The 24,347-nt window shown below is 32.3% G+C and overlaps 1 protein-coding gene across 1 annotated transcript; it reads right to left on the bottom strand.

Annotated features, from left to right (window-relative positions):
* Positions 1–14,098: 14,098 nt before the first annotated feature.
* Positions 14,099–16,041, bottom strand: LOC139851520 (thiamine thiazole synthase, chloroplastic-like). The gene is made up of 3 exons (XM_071840597.1): positions 15,645–16,041; positions 14,544–15,104; positions 14,099–14,438 (listed from the first exon to the last, which is right to left on the bottom strand). The coding sequence occupies exons 1-3, from the start codon at positions 15,969–15,971 to the stop codon at positions 14,277–14,279; spliced, it is 1,050 nt and encodes a 349-aa protein (XP_071696698.1). The 5' UTR covers positions 15,972–16,041; the 3' UTR covers positions 14,099–14,276.
* Between the last annotated feature and the right edge of the window lie 8,306 nt (positions 16,042–24,347).

Below are 24,347 nucleotides of genomic sequence, written 5' to 3'. Positions count from 1 at the left end.
TTTGTTATGTATTTTCTAGTTTCGTTTAGGAATTTTAAATTATGTAATTTTTTATTTAGTAATTTAAATTAATGTACTTCATGTTTACTTATTTCCATAAAATATATGTAAAGACCCGTCCTAATCCATCTGGACGAATACATTACATTTGGTTACATCGCGAGGTATTTGACCTCTATATGATACATTTTACAAACATTGCATTCGTTTTTAAAAGACAAACTTTCATTACATCGAAAGTTGACAAGCATGCATACCATTTCATAATATATCAAACTATCAATGACTTAATAATATTCTTGATGAACTCAATGACTCGAATGCAACGTCTTTTGAAATATGTAATGAATGACTCCAAGTAATATATCTAAAATGAGCAAATGCACAGCGAAAGATTTCTTTCATACCTGAAAATAAACATGCTTTCAAGTGTCAATCAAAATGTTGGTGAGTTTATTAGTTTATCATAAACAATCATTTCCATAAGTTTAATAGACCACAAGATTTCCTTTATTCAATAATCATACACTCTCAAGTGTTTAAAAATCATTCATATGGATTGAACACCTGGTAACCGACATTAACATCATGCATATAGAATATCCCCAAAACAGAAATCCATCAGTATAATATAAACTCGAAGTACTAAAGCATACCATTTTCCAGTATGGGGGTGTTAGTGCCCGTAGATCTACCTTTAGGATTCGCGTCAATTAGGGTGTCTGTTCCCTAATTCTTAGGCTACCAAGCTAAAAGGGGTGATATTCGATTCGATAATCCAACCATAGAATGTAGTTTCGATTACTTGTGTCAATTTAGTAAAACATTTATAAAAGCAGCGCATGTATTCTCAGTCCCAAAAATATATATTGCAAAAACATTTAAAAAGGGAGCAAATGAAACTCACAATACTGTATTTTGTAGTAAAAATACATCTGACAACATTGAACAATGCAGGGTTGACCTCGGATTCACGAACCCTTTGAAGCTTTTTCTAAAAAGACTTGTTCTAAACCGGGCTCAAACCCGCGACCTCTCGAAAACCCAAACACACACTAAACCACTAAACCATACTCGTTTTTCTATTATTAAACTATCCTAATATTTATTTAACCCGTATTATTTGTGTTCATCTTCTTTTCTTCTTCACTTAAATCAAATCGACCATGGGACTAATGAAAACCATAACGACGAGTTTGAAATTTGAATTAGTACTAGAATTTGAAACATAACGACTTGAGTGATTGTTTGATCAACAGAAAGACAAAAGAAAAAATAAAAAAAATAAATGCCTGTAACAGACATCGCGAAGCAACTTCAAAACTCAAACATGGATTTCGAATTTAAGACAGTTTTAGGGTAAGCTTTCAACACAAAATAGGTTATAAATCCTTCCTAGAAACATTGTGGATCATTAATTTCAACAGAAACCTCAAAACGATTCTTAATTTCTCGATGAACCATTCAGTTGACTTTTGAAATTAAAAACTTTGACTCTAAAATTAAAATTCGTTAAGAAGAATTGATAGCTCAAATTTTGCAGAAAGGTTGTTTAGAGGATTCCTAGTTTAACTGCAATTATAGATTTTGAAATTTAATTCGAAATAAAGCTTTGAATAAAATAAGTTCAAGAACAGGGTACCTGCTCCCGTTTTCTCAAATTCCTATTTTTAATTTTTATGTGCAGCGAGTTAGATGGCGTCCTATATAGACAGTAATTGTGTAATTGAATCAATAATTTGATATGATCGATTTATAATGGAAGTGTCGACAGGATTCCAATCAGACAAGAAATAAGATGAAAAGTAATAAAGCTTTGATCGATTTGTACTGGGTTTTGTTTTGCAGTGAAAATATGATAACGATATGAAACAGAATTGAGAAAAGAACAAAAGTGTGATACAGTATGAGGGACACGTGAAACGGATTCGGTATCTGTATGAATGATTTTTCAATTAAATATATAAATATAAATAATAATACATTTAATATTAATAATAATAATTCTATTAATAATAAATAATAATAATACAGAAATATTAATAATAATAATATAATAATACTGTAAATAAATAAAATAATGATATTTATAATAATACCATGGTAATACCAAGTATTATATTAATAATTAATAATAATTATACTAATATTAATAATAATGAATAATGATAATTATAATAATAATAATTATGATAGTAATAATTTTATTAATGATAAAAAAAATAATACTAATAATAATATATTACATGTATCAAATCCAATATTAATGTTAATATTAATACTGAAAGTAATAATAATATTACTATAGCTGCTATATTGTAACTTGTATTTAATATTATACATTATGTAATAACTATATATTATATATATTTAATATTTAATATTTATACATTTTATATATATTATTATATACGCATAATAATAATTATGTATAGAAACCATATATATTATATATATCAATCTACCATTGTTAATATTCATTTATTCGTTATTAAGTTCGCTGAGAAAATAAAAATAGTATTTCTAAATACCGTTTTCAAAGTTTTTAATATAAATTTGAAATATTATGTATATATTTATTACTTAACAATTTATATTTTTAAATCATAATGTAACGACCCGTCAAAATCGCTATTGACGCGGCACGTTAATCATTGATTCCACAGTGAGGTTTTGACCTCTATATGATACGTTTTGATAAAATATTGCATTCATTAAAATAAGTGACTTTCTAAACATAGAAAGTTATAAACATGTGGGCGAGTGCTTAGGTATAAGCAAAACCCCGAAATACATAAGTCTTTAATTTACAGGTTGACATCACAGTCCAATTATTTATTACACAACGCAGTTTTATTTTGAATGCAATAAACTTTGTACAAAGCATGAGAGACTCCATGCAGGCAACAAGCACATCACAGCGGAAGCATTCTAAGGACCTGAGAATAAAACATGCTAAAAAGTCAACACGAATGTTGGTGAGTTATAGGTTTAATTGCTCGAGTCATAAACATGTATAAAGATAGACCACAAGATTTCATCAAAAGTTTATCAATAGATTCTACGTAACAGAGCACCCTGGTAACTAAACTTAACGCTATAGTGATAATTACCCCATTCGTTTTAATACACGCAAACCAACGTGTCTTAAACTCAAATAACATACGTCCGTTAAAAGGCTAGCGCTCTAGCTCGGACGGGGATGTCAAGCCCTATGGATCCATATACAATTATTCGCGCCCACCAGTCCATATCCTATGTACTGGTAGCTACTAGTTACCAAAGCTAAGGGATTTTCGGTTTAACTCAGTGTAGAATTTTGTATGTACTTGTGTCTTATTGCGTTTAAAATAAATTGCATGTATTCTCAGCCCAAAAATATTTAAAGTATTTAAAAAGGGAGACTATAACTCACAGTTCAATATTGAGACTCAATATTGTTGGAAAATTGCGTAGACGTAATGATGGTAGACGACTGTATGGTTGGCCTTGGATTCAAGAACAATACCCAATATTTTCTTAGCTTAAAGCGGTTTGAAACCCGAATTAAAAACACCCTCGTATATACCTTATTATTATTAAACTTAAATTTAAAATTATAATTATAATTATAATTATAAAATTTACGTACATATATATTTATGATATATTTCGTCGAGCAAAACTGACCTTTTATAGTACTTTTCGATTTACTGTAGCTCATGCGATCGCATGAGTTTTCAGTGTTTTTGCCATGCGATCGCATGGCCGCCTTTTCTGTTTTTGTTTGCTAGTTCGTCGACATCAAATAGTGTCTACTGTAGCAAATAGTGTTTTACTGTAGCAAATAGTGTTTTACTGTAGCAAATAGTGTTTTAATGTAGCAAATCACTGTAGCAAACTCGTTTTCACTGTAGCACTGTAGCAAAATACGGTTTCACTGTAGCAAATAGTGTTTTACTGTAGCAAATTAATTTTTACTGTAGGAAAGTCGTTTTTACTTGTACATATATATATACATACATATAATTGTTCATGAATCGTCGAGAGTAGTCAAAGGTAATTGTATATATGTAACAGTTCTAAAATTTTGAGACTCAATCTAACAGACTTTGTTTAACGTGTTAAAATAATAAATCGTATAGAGAATTGGTTTAAATAAGTCAAAAAAATTTCGGGTCATCACAGTACCTCCCCGTTAAAGAAAATTTCGTCCCGAAATTTTGAGTAGTACCTGTTTCATGAGCGATATCAGTGAACAAATGTGGATACTTTTGCTTCATTTGATCTTCACGTTCCCAAGTAAACTCGGGTCCTCGTCTTGCGTTCCAACGAACTCTAACTATCGGTATTTTGCTTTGTTTTAATTGTTTGACCTCACGGTCCATGATTTCAACAGGTTCTTCGATAAAATGGAGTTTATCATTGATTCGTATTTCGTCAAGAGGAATTACGACATCCTCTTCAGCTAAACATTTCTTCAAATTTGACACGTGAAATGTGTTGTGAACACTACTAAGTTCTTGCGGTAGCTTTAATCGATAAGCAACTGTTCCAATTCTTTCGGTGATTTCAAAGGGTCCTACATACCTAGGACTTAGCTTTCCTCGTTTACCGAATCGTACAACGCCTTTCCAGGGTGACACTTTCAACATGACTTTGTCGCCCACTTGAAATTCTAGCAGTTTTCTTCTTACATCAGCATAACTCTTTTGGCGACTCATGGCCGTTTTCAATCGCTGTTGTATTTGAATGATCTTTTCGGTGGTTTCATGAATAATTTCTGGTCCAGTAAGTTGTCTTTCTCCTACTTCACTCCAACAGATAGGAGATCTGCACTTTCTACCGTAAAGTGCTTCAAATGGTGCTGCGTTGATGCTCGTATGATAGCTGTTATTGTATGAAAATTCTGCCAACGGTAAGTGTCGATCCCAACTGGTTCCAAAGTCAATCACGCATGCCCGTAACATGTCTTCCAATGTTTGTATTGTTCTTTCACTTTGACCATCTGTCTGTGGGTGATAAGCGGTGCTCATATCTAATCGAGTTCCCAATGCTTTTTGTAATGACTGCCAGAAACGTGATGTGAATCGGGTGTCGCGATCAGATATGATAGAGATGGGTACACCATGCCTGGAAACTACTTCCTTCAAATATAGGCGTGCTAATTTCTCCATACTGTCTGTCTCCTTTATTGGTAGAAAGTGAGCTGATTTAGTTAGACGATCAACTATCACCCAAATAGTATCATGACTACTTGCAGTCCTTGGCAATTTCGTAATGAAATCCATGGTTATTCTTTCCCATTTCCACTGCGGAATTTCTGGTTGTTGCAGTAATCCTGACGGCTTTTGGTGCTCAGCTTTGACCTTTGCACACGTTAAACATTTGCTTACATAAGTAGCAATTTCTGTTTTCATATTAGGCCACCAATAAAACTTCTTGAGATCGTGGTACATTTTTCCGTTTCCTGGGTGAATTGAGTACCTCGTTTTGTGTGCTTCATCTAGTACTAGTTGCCTTAGATTACCATGTTTTGGTACCCATATCCTATCAGCAAAATACAGGGTTCCATCGGCTTTTACTTCAAGCTGTTTTTCTAACCCTCTGCTCATTTCGCCTTTTTCATTTTCTTCTTTTAAAGCCTCTAACTGTGCTGCTTGAATTTGCTTTGTGAGATCAGTACGAATTGTAATATTCAAAGCTCGGACCCTAAGAGGTTTTACTCTTTCTTTTCGACTTAGGGCATCAGCTACAACATTAGCCTTTCCGGGGTGGTAACGGATTTCACAATCGTAATCGTTTAACAACTCTACCCAGCGACGTTGCCTCATATTGAGTTGTTTTTGATCAAAAATATGCTGAAGACTCTTATGGTCGGTGTACACTGTACACTTGGTGCCATATAGATAGTGTCTCCATATTTTGAGTGCAAAAACTACTGCTCCAAGTTCTAAATCGTGCGTCGTATAGTTCTTTTCATGAATTTTTAGTTGTCGTGAGGCATATGCGATGACTTTTGTGCGTTGCATTAATACACATCCTAAACCTTGGCGTGAAGCATCACAATAGATCACGAAATCATCATTTCCTTCTGGTAATGACAAAATGGGTGCAGACGTTAACTTCTTCTTTAATAACTGGAATGAGGATTCCTGTTCTGTGGACCAATCATACTTCTTTCCCTTTTGAGTCAATACAGTTAAGGGTTTGGCGATTCTAGAGAAATCTTGAATGAATCTTCGGTAGTAACCAGCAAGACCTAAGAATTGGCGAATTTGTGTTGGAGTCTTCGGGGTTTCCCATTTACTAATGGCTTCGATCTTGGCGGGGTCAACTTTAATTCCATGTTTACTGACAACATGGCCCAAAAATTGTACTTCTTGTAACCAGAAATCACACTTTGAAAATTTTGCGTACAATTCTTCTTTCTTGAGTATCTCCAGTACCAGTCTTAAGTGTTGCTCATGTTCTTCCTTGTTCTTCGAGTAAATCAATATGTCATCGATAAAAACAATGACAAATTTGTCTAAATACGGTCTACAGATGCGATTCATTAGATCCATGAATACTGCTGGAGCATTAGTTAATCCAAAAGGCATGACTAGAAACTCATAGTGACCGTAACGGGTTCTGAACGCGGTTTTAGGAACATCTTCTTCCTTCACTCTCAGTTGATGATATCCGGAGCGTAGATCAATCTTAGAATAAACACTTGATCCTTGCAATTGATCAAACAAATCATCAATCCTCGGTAATGGGTACCGATTCTTGATCGTTAATTTGTTTAATTCTCGGTAATCTATGCACATTCTCATAGATCCATCCTTCTTCTTGACGAACAGAATAGGAGCACCCCAAGGTGAAAAACTAGGACGAATAAATCCACGGTCCGATAATTCTTGCAACTGGTCTTGTAATTCTTGCATTTCTGAAGGTGCAAGTCTATATGGAGATCGGGCTACAGGTGCAGCTCCTGGTAAGAGATCAATCTGGAATTCTACACATCTGTGTGGAGGTAGCCCCGGTAATTCTTCTGGAAATACTCCGGGATATTCTCTTACAACCGGCATGTCATTAATGCTTCTTTCTTCAGTATCGATCTTCTTTACATGTGCCAGAATAGCATAACAACCTTTTCTTATAAGTTTCTGGGCCTTCATACAGCTGATAAAGTTCAGTTTTGAGTTGCTCTTCTCCCCATAAATCATTAATGACGTTTCATCCTTACGAGGGATGCGGATTGCTTTCTCAGCGCAAACAACTTCTGCTCTTGTTTTGGACATCCAGTCCATGCCAACGATTACGTCAAAACTTCCTAATTCTACGGGTATCAAATCGATTTTGAAGGTTTCACCAGCGAGATTCATTTCGCAACCATGGCAAATTTTATCGGCTTTTATCAGTTTACCATTAGCTAATTCAATAGTATATTTATCGTCTAGAGGTAATGATGCACATTTTAGTTTAAAACTAAAGTCTTTACACATATAACTTCTATCAGCACCCGTATCAAACATAATAGAAGCTAGTTGATTATTAACGGTAAACGTACCCGTGACAAGATTAGGATCCTCACGTGCTTTACTGGCACTAACATTAAATGCCCTCCCACGTGCGGGTTCTTTGTTCTTCTCCTTATCAGGGCATTGATTTATAAAGTGACCAGACTTCCCGCATCCAAAACATTTCTTGACATCGGTCAGTTTTGTCTTTACTTCAGAAACGGTGGCATAACAATCTTTCGCCACATGTCCTTTCTTGTTGCACTTATCACAGACCACTTGACAATAACCTGCATGATGTGTGTAACATCTTTTGCAGAACGGATGGGGTCCCTTATAGTTTGGACTTGCAGTTGCCCCATCTTGTTTACCTTTAAAAGTTTCTTGTTTCTTCAGGTGAGTACTTTTGCCCTTATAGTCTTCCCATTTCCTCTTTCCTTCAGTTGTCTTGACTTCGGTAATTGGTGCCTTAATCGAACTCTCTGTGATCTGGTCCATGAGTTGGTGAGCCATTGTCATGGCTTCCTGCATCGTATTCGGTTTGGACGATGTAACATTTCCTTTGATATTGATCGATAAACCGTCAATATACATTTCTATCTTTCGTTTCTCATTTGGCACCAATTCGGGACACAACAAGGCTAGTTCCATGAAACGCTTTTCATAGTTATTGAGATTCACGCCGATAACCTTCAGATTACGTAACTCCGATTCCATTTTTCTGATCTCGTTTCGAGGACAGTACTCCTCGATTAGCATCTTTTTCAGTTCTTCCCAAGAGATATCATATGCCGTATCTATTCCTTCTGCTTTAGCATAATTGTTCCACCAAGTAAGTGCACCATCTTGCAACGTACACGAAGCATACTTTGACTTGTCTCCGTTCGCACAATTACTGATTTTGAAAACGGACTCCATCTTTTCAAACCATCGGGTTAGACCGACTGGTCCCTCAGTTCCACTAAACGTCTGTGGTTTGCATCCTTGAAAAGTTTTATATGAGCATCCGTTTCGTGAGTTTGTGTTTACGGCTGCTGCTTTGGCTGCTGCTTCGGCTGTTGCTTTTGCTGCCTCGGCTGCAGCAATTCTTTCATTCACACGTTTCTCGACTAGTTGCTCAAACTCAGCATCCGACATTTGAGACATGTTTCTTCAATAAACACAACAGATATAATTTAATCATATAGAATATTATAGGTAAAATGAGTTGTCAATATTTAATCATAGCATATTAATAATATGAACCGATTATTATAAAAGCCTTTTCTTCTTATTAGCATTTTATAATTATTTCTAGGGTATTACCTACCCATTAAGTTCATACATAATAGCTAGTACAAGGAATTAACTACTAAAATCCTAATAATATTCCACTATGAAAATTATAGCGAGTTACTACATTATTATGTAATAATAATAATAAGAAGTAGTAATAATACAAATAATCATTCCATGCATTTATTATTAATAAACCAAAATAATACAATACCATACAATACTGATATTTTACATATGCTTATTTTACATAACAAGATAGAGTAGCACACATAAGCAATAAAATAGCGCATGGAAGATTTATGGTTGCGAGGTCGTTCATTCAGAACTATCAGAAACTTCTTCCCATTTGGTTCTCTCTGCCAATTATTTGTGTGCACATGGTCCGACAGACATTCTGGCAGTGTATTTTATTTTTAGTTGGGGTTTTGAGGTACCCGTTACCTCAGTGGGTTTAATACAATAAGGGTGGTTACGGATCGAATTGTCCTGTTCTTTTTTAATAATTAAGGACATTTTATTATTGTGGTTGTTTTTATTATCTATAGCAAGTTGGAATTTCTCCTTAGTGATCTCTTTTATTTCATTAGCGAAATCCTCCTCCTTACTGATCTCGTCTGATGACGAACTGTCTGAGTCATGTGTAGGAGAATATGATGACGAACTGCAAGAATATGTACCGGTGGTCATGAACCGAAATCTGCCAGGCGTAATCGGCACAACCCGCCCGTCGGCGGTATATCTGGACCAATGTCCATATTTGTTTAGAAATGGACGATCCTCGTTTACTCCAGGGATCATGGGTCCATGCCAACGATACTGTGGCTCCGGAAAACTAGAGTTGGGTGGAGCTGGAACCTCCTCTGGGTTTACCGGGAGTTGAGATTCCCCGGCTAACACAATTTCTTCTTTAATAGGTATTGGAACGCCCTTTTCAGTTGTGGATAGAATAGATTCAGTGTCCGATTCCGAATCGTACAAAATGATAGGATTAGAGGAAGTCATCTATCACATAATTGAAACAACAATTACGTTAGCATATAAATATATCACATATAATGTTTTTGACCAAATAATAAGCAAAAATCAGTAAAAACAGATATGGTCATAGTCCAGACTCACTAATGCATCCTAACAATTACCAGTTAAACACACTAATGTAATTTCTAGTTCCCTATGACCTCAAGCTCGGATACCAACTGTAACGACCCGTCAAAATCGCTATTGACGCGGCACGTTAATCATTGATTCCACAGTGAGGTTTTGACCTCTATATGATACGTTTTGATAAAATATTGCATTCATTAAAATAAGTGACTTTCTAAACATAGAAAGTTATAAACATGTGGGCGAGTGCTTAGGTATAAGCAAAACCCCGAAATACATAAGTCTTTAATTTACAGGTTGACATCACAGTCCAATTATTTATTACACAACGCAGTTTTATTTTGAATGCAATAAACTTTGTACAAAGCATGAGAGACTCCATGCAGGCAACAAGCACATCACAGCGGAAGCATTCTAAGGACCTGAGAATAAAACATGCTAAAAAGTCAACACGAATGTTGGTGAGTTATAGGTTTAATTGCTCGAGTCATAAACATGTATAAAGATAGACCACAAGATTTCATCAAAAGTTTATCAATAGATTCTACGTAACAGAGCACCCTGGTAACTAAACTTAACGCTATAGTGATAATTACCCCATTCGTTTTAATACACGCAAACCAACGTGTCTTAAACTCAAATAACATACGTCCGTTAAAAGGCTAGCGCTCTAGCTCGGACGGGGATGTCAAGCCCTATGGATCCATATACAATTATTCGCGCCCACCAGTCCATATCCTATGTACTGGCAGCTACTAGTTACCAAAGCTAAGGGATTTTCGGTTTAACTCAGTGTAGAATTTTGTATGTACTTGTGTCTTATTGCGTTTAAAATAAATTGCATGTATTCTCAGCCCAAAAATATTTAAAGTATTTAAAAAGGGAGACTATAACTCACAGTTCAATATTGAGACTCAATATTGTTGGAAAATTGCGTAGACGTAATGATGGTAGACGACTGTATGGTTGGCCTTGGATTCAAGAACAATACCCAATATTTTCTTAGCTTAAAGCGGTTTGAAACCCGAATTAAAAACACCCTCGTATATACCTTATTATTATTAAACTTAAATTTAAAATTATAATTATAATTATAATTATAAAATTTACGTACATATATATTTATGATATATTTCGTCGAGCAAAACTGACCTTTTATAGTACTTTTCGATTTACTGTAGCTCATGCGATCGCATGAGTTTTCAGTGTTTTTGCCATGCGATTGCATGGCCGCCTTTTCTGTTTTTGTTTGCTAGTTCGTCGACATCAAATAGTGTCTACTGTAGCAAATAGTGTTTTACTGTAGCAAATAGTGTTTTACTGTAGCAAATAGTGTTTTAATGTAGCAAATCACTGTAGCAAACTCGTTTTCACTGTAGCACTGTAGCAAAATACGGTTTCACTGTAGCAAATAGTGTTTTACTGTAGCAAATTAATTTTTACTGTAGGAAAGTCGTTTTTACTTGTACATATATATATACATACATATAATTGTTCATGAATCGTCGAGAGTAGTCAAAGGTAATTGTATATATGTAACAGTTCTAAAATTTTGAGACTCAATCTAACAGACTTTGTTTAACGTGTTAAAATAATAAATCGTATAGAGAATTGGTTTAAATAAGTCAAAAAATTTTCGGGTCATCACACATAAACTATTTATATTTATAATTTCAACAACTAAACCGCATAACATTTTAATAATATATTTCAGATTATAATATATATACATATACACACACACACACACACACACACACACACACACACACACATATATATATATATATATATATATATATATATATATATATATATATATATATATATATATATATATATATATAATTACATATCTATTTATAATCAGTTGTTCGTGAATCGTCGGGAGTAGTCAAAGGTTAACTGAATGTATGACAACAGTTCAAAATTTTTAAAAATCGATATTATAGACTTTGCTTATCGTGACAGAATCATATAAAGATCAAGTTTAAATTTGGTCAGAAATTTTCGGGTCGTCACAATATAACCGTTTATTGCATTAATTCCTAAACATTTACATTAATTCCTAAAAATAGAAAAACAACTTAGTTCCTAAAACAATTCCTAACGGCTTTCTTCATCAAACATAGTCATCGGTCTTCATAATCGCGAATATCGTATTGTTGAAACGGTGGAGATTCAGATACATCTTCATCTTCACTTTGTTCAATGACGTAGCTTTCATCCCTAAATTCAGTATAAAGCGTAATTGATTACTTATGTACCAAAGCTCGCCCAATCAAAGCAAACCAATCGTGGTCTTCTTCAAGTAGCGTGGCGGGACCGCTAGGTTTTTTGAAATACCAAACTTGTTTGAAACAATATGGTATGTCTCATTGGAGATATTCAAGCAGCTTCAAAAAGTTACCACACTTACGCACATCCATGAAATAATCTCGTGTTTCGTAAGGTGTATAATTCATCAATTCTCGGTCAAATTCACCCCCGTAATGAACTTTTACGCAAACATCCAACGGACTCATCTATACTTTCTATTATATTGCTAAAATGATGATGTCATTATTAAGCTAATTCTTTTGTTAAGAAAAAATCAAAAAGAAAAAGAAAAAAATCTAATCATGGTGGGTGATGTCATTAATATAAATTATTTTGAATTAAAATTAAATCTTATTAATTAATTATTATTATTAAATCTTATTAATAATTATTTTAATTATTAAATTTAAATAATTTTAAATTATTGTAATTAATTATTTTCAATTGAGTACGAGAAGATATAAAAGTTAGGCAGAAGAAAACCAATTTTATATTTATATTTTTAATTTACACTTTTAAAATAAAATGACAACCAATATTATCTCTTATGATTAGATGATGATTGTTTAATATGCATTTTAGGTGTTCGATGAAATGTTCAGCTGACGAGCTTCTTAGTCGGACTATGTGGTTCCACGGGTCATTAAACTAAATAACTTTAGCATTTACGTTCACTTAATACTTAAAACATATCATTAAACAGTTTCGTTTAAACAAACCCGTGGTTCCACGGGTCATTTCACTAGTTTTAAATAATTGAGATAGTTTTAGAAGAAATGAAGTATGTGTTATGATTTGAGATGCGTGAGTGTTTATATAGGAGAAAAAACAAAAACTAGTCGTTAGGAAAAAAAGGTTCAAATATAGCCGTTGTAATTAAAAAATATTTTTAAAATATAAATATAATAAAAATAATAATATAAAACAATTAAATAAAACATAAAAATACACAAAAATTAAAAATAAAATGCCACATCAGTATTCTACTAACTCACCTACACCACCAACGCACACCACCACTACTTCACACAAATAACCCACACGTCCTATTCATCAAAAAAGTACAAAAAACAACCCACGCCCCCAACTACTACAAATGGTTCTTACAACTCGCTCATTCCCTATCATGGCCATGTCAGTGGCTTGCCCCAAAAAGTACGCCATATCCACTCCACCTCACAATCACCCTTATCCGTGGTCTTATGGACACACCCACCTCTCTACTACACCAGGTCAGGTAATCTAAACTTAAAAATCAGAATGTTTTATTTTCTTTTTTCTATATGCAGAACGGAGTGAACTCCATTGCACCTTTCTTTCTGAGATCAAGATCAGAGGACTGCCCAACTGTGAAGACATTGCTAGACAATAATGCTGACAGTAGTGCCAATAATGATTTATTACATAAGATGATGTATGGTGATGTCTAATAAATCATAACAAATGGCAATGGCAATATCGTGTGGGACTGATGTAATTGTTGGTACGCCCACTTGTTGATCTTAGTGGAAGTAACAGCCTGAAATTGGGGGAAGTTCAACTCTGTTGGTGGTTTCGATTTTACCACGTATCAAAACAATGTATTAGATCATCTCCCAATTATTCATGGTGTCACTCTCACTCTTTATACAAAAACTAATTTGTGGAAGCATCCTAGTGGTACTTTTTTATTGATTACATGATTTATTAAGATAAAAAAATAATGATCCATATAGACATTTGATCTCCATCCCTCTGTTATTTTGTAAGTTACGATTCACGGAGTTCTTGATAAAAAGATCATACCATGCCCTGTTTTAATCTTATTCGGACTAATAATTTTAGTTATTTAGTTAATTTTTTCCTGGTTGTTCAGAACAATTAACCAAGTAATCAGTTTTAGCATTTAAATCATAAAACAGAAATCTGAAAGATAAAGAAAAGAGAACCAACTTCCATTCACAACCACATAAAAACTCCAAAGTTTCTCAACAACATAACTAACAATAAAACAACAACCAAAAGCTAACCACGATTCACAAGCCTCGTTCGTTCCTTACCCTTATTTATTCAATCACGAACCACAAACTTGTTCACCAATATTTATTCCATTTACGCATCCACAGTCTCACCAGCATCAGCTGCAGCCAGGATCAACTCTGGGTGCATGCTTCCCACAAGTGTTCCATCCAACGCATTTGGAAGCCCCAACGCCTTCAACGCCAAATGAGCCGCCTTCTGTCCCGATATCATCATAGCCCCAAAAGTTGGTCCCTGCACATAACATTAGATTTCATCAGTTTATAGGTTACCATTTTTTTTCAAAAAAAAAAAAAAAAAAAAAAAGAAGGATTTTAAGAATTAAGAACGCGAATTTACCATTCTTGGGGACCCGTCGATCTCAGCAACTTCCATGCCTGTAACAATCATACCAGGAACAATTTCTCTAGTCAGCTTAACAATCGCATCTTCAGCAGCATTCATGTCAAGAGCTTTCATCCCAGGAACACTTTCAATCAACCCAACGCTCCTAAGCCTCTTAACTCCAGTAGCACCCATGGGACCATCATGACCGCACGAGCTCACAACCACCTTAGACTCCATAACATTAGGATCCATGCACGATTGTGTGTCGTGGTTCATTGCAACCAACGCCCAGTTGGTCACAACTCCAGCTACTCTGTCACCCTTGATGATCAAATCCTCAGCTGCAACTGCGTTAAAGAGCTTCACATTTGGCCTGGCCAATAGTTTGCTCATGATTGTGGAGGTGAACAGAGCTGCGTGCTTGATGACGACGTAGTCTTCTTGCTCGTCATACTCGATCTCGAGCTCGTCAAGGAAGTGGTGGGCTGGCTTGCGGACAACCATTGCTGAAAATAGTTGTCCACCTAGCCATGCTCCACCACCTGGGCTCACAGATTGCTCAATGATAGCTACCTGTAGAATTTACCATATAATTAGTAAACCGATAATTGCAATTATTGTACTGTATTAAACAACCAATACCAATCAATATTTATATTTAATCGATATTATTACATAAAAAAAAAAAGCTACAGACCAATAATATTTTCAATTTACTTTTTTAATAATCCACCATTTTTTACAATATGCAACTGTAATATCAAAATTCACGGTGAAAATACCATTTGCTAAAGTCATATAGTCCTGTATATAATAATTATATATTAATATATTATTTTATATTATATTTGAAGTGTACACTTCAGATTTCATAGTATCAGGTGGACATCAGGTGTATATCAGGTGTATATATCATCGTATTTCGATATTATAAAAAATTCCTATCATGAATTAAAAAATAATAAAAAAACTGCTTCGACCTAATAAAATAATTTTAAATATTAATTAGTCTCAATAGTAACAAATTAACATGCAGATATTTATACATAAAATAAAAATAATATACGAATTAAAATACTTAATTCAAACATATAGCAATTAATCAATTAGTACCTGAACGTTAGGGTTTTTGCTGAGTTCATAAGCACAGGAGAGACCAGCAGATCCAGCACCAACAACAACGACATCAGTATCAGCATACGTAATCATATCAGTCATGTACCTCCTTGTCATCTCACGTGATACGATCGCTTCTTTGATCGGTTGAAACGTGAAGGATCCGAGATCGTAAGGTGTTGCGGACATGGTGATCGGTGTGGTTTTGTTTTGGTTTGATTTGATTGATTGGATCCGCATCGGAGATGAAATCGGAACGCCGTGAAAGCTTGATTGGTCGATGAAGCAGGTTTTGGTTGCGAAGGATGTAGCCATGGACGCCATTGTTAGAATTGAATGTTTTGGTGTGAAGAATATGAGTGATTGTAGTGTGTGTGTGTGGTGTGATGAAGTGGTGGAAATATTATATAGAGATAGGAAGGTTAAAAAGATCATATCTTACCATAATCATATCATAATCATATCATTAATTTATTTATTAATAAAAAAAGTTGGTTCAATTGTGAATTTAATACTATATTTTTGATTTTATTCAATAAATTTCATTGGAAATGATATATTATGTATTTCAATTCAAAGAAATTTGTGTATTTTGACTGTATTAAATTACATGCCAATAAAAGTATTTCATAGTTTGTTATATTGGAAATGATATGTTATGTCTATATATTATTATTATTATTATTATTATTATTATTATTATTATTATTATTATTATTATTATTATTATTATTATTATTATTATTATTATTATTATTATTATTAATGATATGTTATGTCTATATATTAATATTATTAATATTATTATTATTATTATTATTATTATTAATATTATTATTATTATTATTTTATTATAATTATTATTTAGAATTTAGAATTTAGAATTTGATTTGTAACATAAGTAAGCATGATGAGGGTTAATAGTTAAATTGATCTTTGAAAAATCAGCCGTGAGAAGTTTGAATTAAATAGATTTGAATCTAAAATCTCTTGCAAGGTATCAAGAGCCTTGCAAAAAACTAGAGGAAAAAGAGACATATTACAAAAGCTTTAGTAGCCAATAAGAATAAAGACGTGTAAAATCAAATAATTTTTCTTTTTCAAAGGGAACTCGAGATAAATGACTATTTCTATTTCTCCAAATCAACCAAAATGTAGATACCATAATCGAATATGTCAACATTTTATTTGAACCCACTGCGTACCATTGAGTCATACCAAACACCTCATTCAGCCATTCTTGCCATGAACCAGATGAAGCAACATCAATGCCAATACAAATAGATACTCTTCTGCAACGATCTAAAGTAGTGATTACTCCGTATTATATATATATACTTGTTTTATTTAAGCGGTGTTTTAGTTATGTATATCCTAACAATCTAACTAGTATTCTAAAAATTTGATATTGGTATTAGATAAGGTTTAATAGATTATAAATATGTATACCGAGTAGAATTATTATATTATATTATATTATATTATATTATATTATATTATTATGTTATACTATACTTGTTGTTATACTAAAAGCCACGCCAGCTTTCGCCGTTTCAGTTTTATCGGATTGTCGTTTTGAGTTTGCGTTCACACTACAAACGGTCCCTCAACTTCGGCTCACTTTACACAACGGCCCCTCAAGTTTACACTTTTACAGGGTAGAAAACGTAAATATATAATTTTATTAAAATAAAATAAACTAATTTCACCCGAATTTTTAGCGGGCCCTGTCGGGACTAACTATACGCGAAACGGACATTGTTAAACAACACTAGATAATGGGCCTTATATTCTCGCTCGGTGCGAGTTAAATTTTTCCGAGACCATCGTTTAACTCGAAATAATTTTACGAACACAACGCGACTAACTATACGCGAAACGGACATCGTTAAAAAAACACTAGATATTTCGGGCTATATTACATGCATATACATACACGTCCAACAAACAACTCAACCTACTAGATATATTTTATTATTTGAATCCACTCCACTGTTTATTTATATTTATAATGAAAATATATATATATTGTATTATATTCAAAATATCTAGCAACATTAATGAACTTCTTTATTTTATCATTTTTGCCTTCTAAAGGATCCCAACGTTAATCAACCCTTATATATGACAATTGAGGTCTTGCCGAGACACTATTCACAAGCTCGAACTCATCTCAAGGTTTACAAGAGAAATAGTCTCTCCTTCATCTTCAGAATAATTTTCATGTTAATTTATTAAATATAGAGTGCAGCATAACTTTAAAAGTCTAAGCTAATTGAATATGTATGTAACACATGTATTCACGGTACATGTAACGAAAATCACTTTCAAAGAGAACAATCCAGACGGTATTTTAAAAGAGCGTGACATAACCAAACTACGTTTGTAAATATTTGTTTTTTTGGGTAACAAGATTTTCTAACGGGTTTATGACTTTCAACGTAATATGTGCAAAATATACACAGTTTCTAGGTACTATTATGTAAACATATAAGAGAGTCTATCCTTGTAATTATGTCTAAACATTTGTTCAATTATGGAGGAAAATCATTATGGTATCGAGTCTCCTGTTTGTTTGTTCCCTTAGGTGTTTGGTTTCGTTTAACTTTTTCTCATGAGCTTTTGTTTAGTTGTTTCTTCTTATCAAGCTCGTTAGTTTGTGTTTGAGATTGTAAGTTGCTAGGGAGTTTAATTCTTTTGATGAAATTTCCTATTTGTTATGAAAGTTCTCTTTTTTCGCAAAAAAAAAAAAAGAAAAAAAAAGAAAAAAAAAAAAAAGAAAAAAGAAAGAAAAAAAAAAAGACAACGAGCCTGCTGATCATATCTTCCAGTGTCAAGTGGCGATCGACTTAAGGAGGAAAATCAGGATATGGCTTGAGCTAAATCGGCCTACGCCTTCTTTCTTCTCTTGGTGGGAGCTGATTTCGTGGGCAAATGATTGGCAAGGTTCGCCAGTTAGGTAGAGGAGAGAGACGAGATCATGACGATTTGTGCGGCTTCAGTTTGGATGATATGACGATTTTGAAATAGCATTTTTATAACAACCCTCATATTTCCATACCTGAATTGACTAATTTGACTATAGGGTTGTTATCCATACGTAATATATAATTAAATTTGACATTGATCAAATATTTATTTTTAGTCGACACTTTTTGTTAACTAAAGTTTACACTAATTATATAAAATAACTTTAGTTAATATTAATATTAATGCGTATTATGTTTAAAACTATATGAAACATAATTATTAATTAAATGATAAGTTATTTTAATCATTATATATATTTTTTTAGCTTATAAAAAAAAGAGATTTTTTTTATAAATTAAATAATGAGCCCATGAATTTTGACTAAATATTTTCAAAAACAAAAACTTATTAAAAACATTTTTAACATGTTTTTATTATTTTGTCAAAATTGGCACCTTTATTTTATTATTTTTTTTTTCTTTTCACCAACCATTTTTTACCTATAAATACAAGGCTCCTCACTCATTTTTTCTTGCCAAACACAAAAACTTAAGTTATTCACTCAAAACCTTGAAGAAAATTTGAGGTACTTTCTATTTTTATTAATTTTTTTCAATATTATCATTTATATTTATTGTATATTCTTTGTAAAATTCGAAATTAATTATGTTTATATGTTATAATTAGTATTATAAGTGTTATGATGCATAAAAATAATTTTGATAATTTATGAAATATTATTTATAATTAAATACGAATTATGTAGTGTTTAAACGTAAAAACAATGTAAAATTCGTAATAAATACTTTTAACCAAAAATAAAATATATATAATTTTTTTCTGAGTTTTTAAAACTTATATAGATCTGAAAAAATTATAAAAATAATTACTTGGGTCGAATTGGTATTTATTATATAATTAAACTCTATTATTATGTAATTCGAAGGTAAATTAAGAATAAATATAAAATAATAATAAAAAATTTAAATATTTTTCTACAGGTTATTAGACTGATAGAAACTTATAAAAATTATAAAAATAATTATTTGGGTTTATTTAGTAATTATGTAGAATTAAAATTGTTTTGTGAATACATTAAGGGTAAAAACAAAAATAAATACAAAAATATAATAAAAACGTTTTCTTAAATTTTTCTACTAATCTATATGATTAACTAAGACTATAAAAATTATGTATGTAATTTTTAGATATTTAATTTATTATTTAGACATTTTTTGAATAATGTTCGATTAATAAAACACTATTATTTTTGAAGTAATTTAGGTATTTATTTAAAGGTAATTATATTTAATATATATAAGACATACTAAGGTATAATAACTAAATATTAAATAAAACTTAGGTTATATTATCACATATATAATTATTAAGTACATTAATAATTCGTTGTGTGTATACACCTAAAGTGAAGGTTAATCAAAGATAATGTATAATTCATGTGAACTTCATCGCTACTCACGGTCGTAAGTGAATGATGTCTAGGTTGCCATTTATGGGTAAGCTTGTGGATCTCGAATGCCATGACTTAGATTCTGGTCAAGAATCCTGGGCCCCCGGTTACATCTGGTCATTCCTGACTTATTTGATAGCAACGAAGTTTGAGTAGAGTTGTACAACATCTTGCTAAAGAATAACCCGAACTTTCTAAAATTGGAAAATTACTATAAGTGGAAACTTTCCATAAATAGTAACCTTCCGAAAATGGAAATTCTTTAGTGAACCATTACTATCAATATAGTACTATATACTATTGTCTGTTAGGCAATGTCTGATCATACGTTCTATCTCTAGGTTGAGATCTCGGTCACGTCCTTCCGTTCAATTCTTTCGTGTGCTACTAAGGTGAACTTCATAGCCTCACTTTTTACTGTTTCATAACTGTTTTATAACTTTTGGGGTGAGACACATGCTTGCTTTATAACTGTTTTACGCTTAGACACAAGTACTAAATTGTTAACTATGCTGTCATGCTTTGATTCATGCTAAATCCCTACCGTAATATCGTTAATTGCTACGTTTAAATGCAAACTTAATTATTGTGAGTAGGCCTATTGAGAGTAACGTCTCTAACCATTCGACCGTTGGTCTTTGGTTACATAATAATGATTCCACGACACTGACAGTACAAGGTGTCATAGGGTAAACTTGTTTAGTAGCGATATTACAAAATGCAGCAACACTTTTAGATTGATATTTCTATATCAATCAACTTTAAACTAAATCTTGTGGTCTAAAACTTTGGATATTATTTATAAACCTATGAATTTCACTCAACCTTTTTGGTTGACACTTTAAGCGTGTTTTGTCTCAGGTGATGATTGAGCTAGCTGCTACTTGCTACTAGATGATTGATGTATGCTTTGCTGCTTGCATGGAGTCCATCATTCATATTTATCATTTTGTTTAAGACATTTTCCATTTACTGTACTCTTATGATGTAAAACTTTAAATAATGCTTCCGCTGTTTATTTAATAAATAAAATGTCTCATTTAGAGTCGTTCTCGCTTATACAACTGTGTTATGATATGATTGGTCACAATTACCCCTGGTCCATTTTGGGGGTGTGACAGATTGGTATCAGAGCAGTGCTGTTGTAGAGAACCAGGATTGCATTTTAAGTGTGTCTTATACAATTAGGTACCTTAGCAATGTAGGACTACAACTTTCCTTGACTATAGTGCCTTTAATTGTTGCCTTTAATTGTTAAATGCTACACTATACTTTAGAAACTTTACTTATCTTAGAATGCCAAGTCAATCTAAGAACTCTGTTCACTTTTCTAAGTACTATCCAATTACGCCACCGTGTTTAAATGCGACACTACTATTTTTGAAATTCTTGACATTCCTAAGTCATCTATCATGGTTTGTGTATTACATGAAATATTATCCATGAATTTTGAAACTCATATATTTTTTACTATTCATACTCAAACGTATATAACTCCCTGTTATATCACGTACCTATATGCCTTATGCCTTTATGCATCGGTTTGCGAACCAGAAAATGTTATTGAGTTATCAAGAATCTCAAAGACATTATAATGTCATCACTATTCATATTCATTACTTTCTTTGCTTTCTTGTTGTTTTGATCATTGAATTTTCCTGACGGATGACGTCTACGAAACTATAGAATAGAAAGCGTTTGGATTACTGATTTAAAGGATCCTATAGCTCAAGCCCCTGGACTTGAATAGGACATTACGAATTGAAAATCTTTAATCAAAAGATTATCAGATTACATACTTATCATCTAGACACGTCATACTACCATTATTAGTGTAGTGACCCGAACTTTTCCATGTTTATATATATTTATTGAGATTGATATTTACATGATTAAATGTTTCCAACATATTAAGCAATCAAACTTGTTAAGACTTGATTAATTGAAATATGTTTCATATAGACAATTGACCACCCAAGTTGACCGGTGATTCACGAACGTTAAAACTTGTAAAAACTATATGATGACATATATATGGATATATATATAGTTAACATGATACTATGATAAGTAAACATATCATTAAGTATATTAACAATGAACTACATATGTAAAAACAAGACTACTAACTTAATGATTTTTAAACGAGACATATATGTAACGATTATCGTTGTAAAGACATTTAATGATATTCATAAATGATAATATCATGATAATATAATAATTTAAAATCTCATTTGATATTATAAACATTGGGTTAACAACATTTAACAAGATCGTTAACCTAAAGGTTTCAAAACAACACTTACATGTAACGACTAACGATGACTTAACGACTCAGTTAAAATGTATATACATGTAGTGTTTTAATATGTATTCATACACTTTTGAAAGACTTCAAGACACTTATCAAAATACTTCTACTTAACAAAAATGCTTACAATTACATCCTCGTTCAGTTTCATCAACAATTCTACTCGTATGCACCCGTATTCGTACTCGTACAATACACAGCTTTTAGATGTATGTACTACTGGTATATACACTCCAATGATCAGCTCTTAGCAGCCTATGTGAGTCACCTAACACATGTGGGAACCATCATTTGGCAACTAGCATGAAATATCTCATAAAATTACAAAAATATGAGTAATCATTCATGACTTATTTACATGAAAACAAAATTACATATCCTTTATATCTAATCCATACACCAACGACCAAAAACACCTACAAACACTTTCATTCTTCAATTTTCTTCATCTAATTGATCTCTCTCAAGTTCTATCTTCAAGTTCTAAGTGTTCTTCATTTATTCTACAAGTTCTAGTTACATAAAATCAAGAATACTTTCAAGTTTGCTAGCTCACTTCCAATCTTGTAAGGTGATCATCCAACCTCAAGAAATCTTTGTTTCTTACAGTAGGTTATCATTCTAATACAAGGTAATAATCATATTCAAACTTTGGTTCAATTTCTATAACTATAACAATCTTATTTCAAGTGATGATCTTACTTGAACTTGTTTTCGTGTCATGATTCTATTTCAAGAACTTCGAGCCATCCAAGGATCCGTTGAAGCTAGATCTATTTTTCCCTTTTCTAGTAGGTTTATCCAAGGAACTTAAGGTAGTAATGATGTTCATAACATCATTCGATTCATACATATAAAGCTATCTTATTCGAAGGTTTAAACTTGTAATCACTAGAACATAGTTTAGTTAATTTTAAACTTGTTCGTAAACAAAAGTTAATCCTTCTAACTTGACTTTTAAAATCAACTAAACACATGTTCTATATCTATATGATATGCTAACTTAATGATTTAAAACCTGGAAACACGAAAAACACCGTAAAACCGGATTTACGCCGTCGTAGTAACACCGCGGGCTGTTTTGGGTTAGTTAATTAAAAACTATGATAAACTTTGATTTAAAAGTTGTTATTCTGAGAAAATGATTTTTATTATGAACATGAAACTATATCCAAAAATTATGGTTAAACTCAAAGTGGAAGTATGTTTTCTAAAATGGTCATCTAGACGTCGTTCTTTCGACTGAAATGACTACCTTTACAAAAATGACTTGTAACTTATTTTTCTGACTATAAACCTATACTTTTTCTGTTTATATTCATAAAATAGAGTTCAATATGAAACCATAGCAATTTGATTCACTCAAAACGGATTTAAAATAAAGAAGTTATGGGTAAAACAAGATTGGATAATTTTTCTCATTTTAGCTACGTGAAAATTGGTAACAAATCTATTCCAACCATAACTTAATCAACTTGTATTGTATATTATGTAATCTTGAGATACCATAGACACGTATACAATATTTCGACCTATCATGTCGACACATCTATATATATTTCGGAACAACCATAGACACTATATATGTGAATGTTGGAGTTAGCTATACAGGGTTGAGGTTGATTCCAAAATATATATAGTTTGAGTTGTGATCAATACTGAGATACGTATACACTGGGTCGTGGATTGATTCAAGATAAAATTTATCGATTTATTTCTGTACATCTAACTGTGGACAACTAGTTGTAGGTTACTAACGAGGACAGCTGACTTAATAAACTTAAAACATCAAAATATATTAAAAGTGTTGTAAATCTATTTTGAACATACTTTAATATATATGTATATATTTTTATAGGTTCGTGAATCAACAGTGGCCAAGTCTTACTTCTCGACGAAGTAAAAATCTGTGAAAGTGAGTTATAGTCCCACTTTTAAAATCTAA

Source organism: Rutidosis leptorrhynchoides, chromosome 6 (assembly GCF_046630445.1).
Source record: "Rutidosis leptorrhynchoides isolate AG116_Rl617_1_P2 chromosome 6, CSIRO_AGI_Rlap_v1, whole genome shotgun sequence".
Taxonomy (NCBI): Eukaryota; Viridiplantae; Streptophyta; class Magnoliopsida; order Asterales; family Asteraceae; genus Rutidosis; species Rutidosis leptorrhynchoides.
This window is presented reverse-complemented; position numbering and strand designations above follow the sequence as displayed.

What these genes read in the sequence shown, in the direction of transcription:
- LOC139851520 (XM_071840597.1), bottom strand. Translation starts at nt 15,971, where the DNA reads ATGGCGTCCATGGCTACATCCTTCGCAACCAAAACCTGCTTCATCGAC. An exon ending in GCAAAAACCCTAACGTTCAG is followed by an intron (nt 15,105 to 15,644) that starts GTACTAATTGAT and finishes TAAATTCTACAG; the next exon opens with GTAGCTATCATTGAGCAATC. An exon ending in TCGACGGGTCCCCAAGAATG is followed by an intron (nt 14,439 to 14,543) that starts GTAAATTCGCGT and finishes TGTTATGTGCAG; the next exon opens with GGACCAACTTTTGGGGCTAT.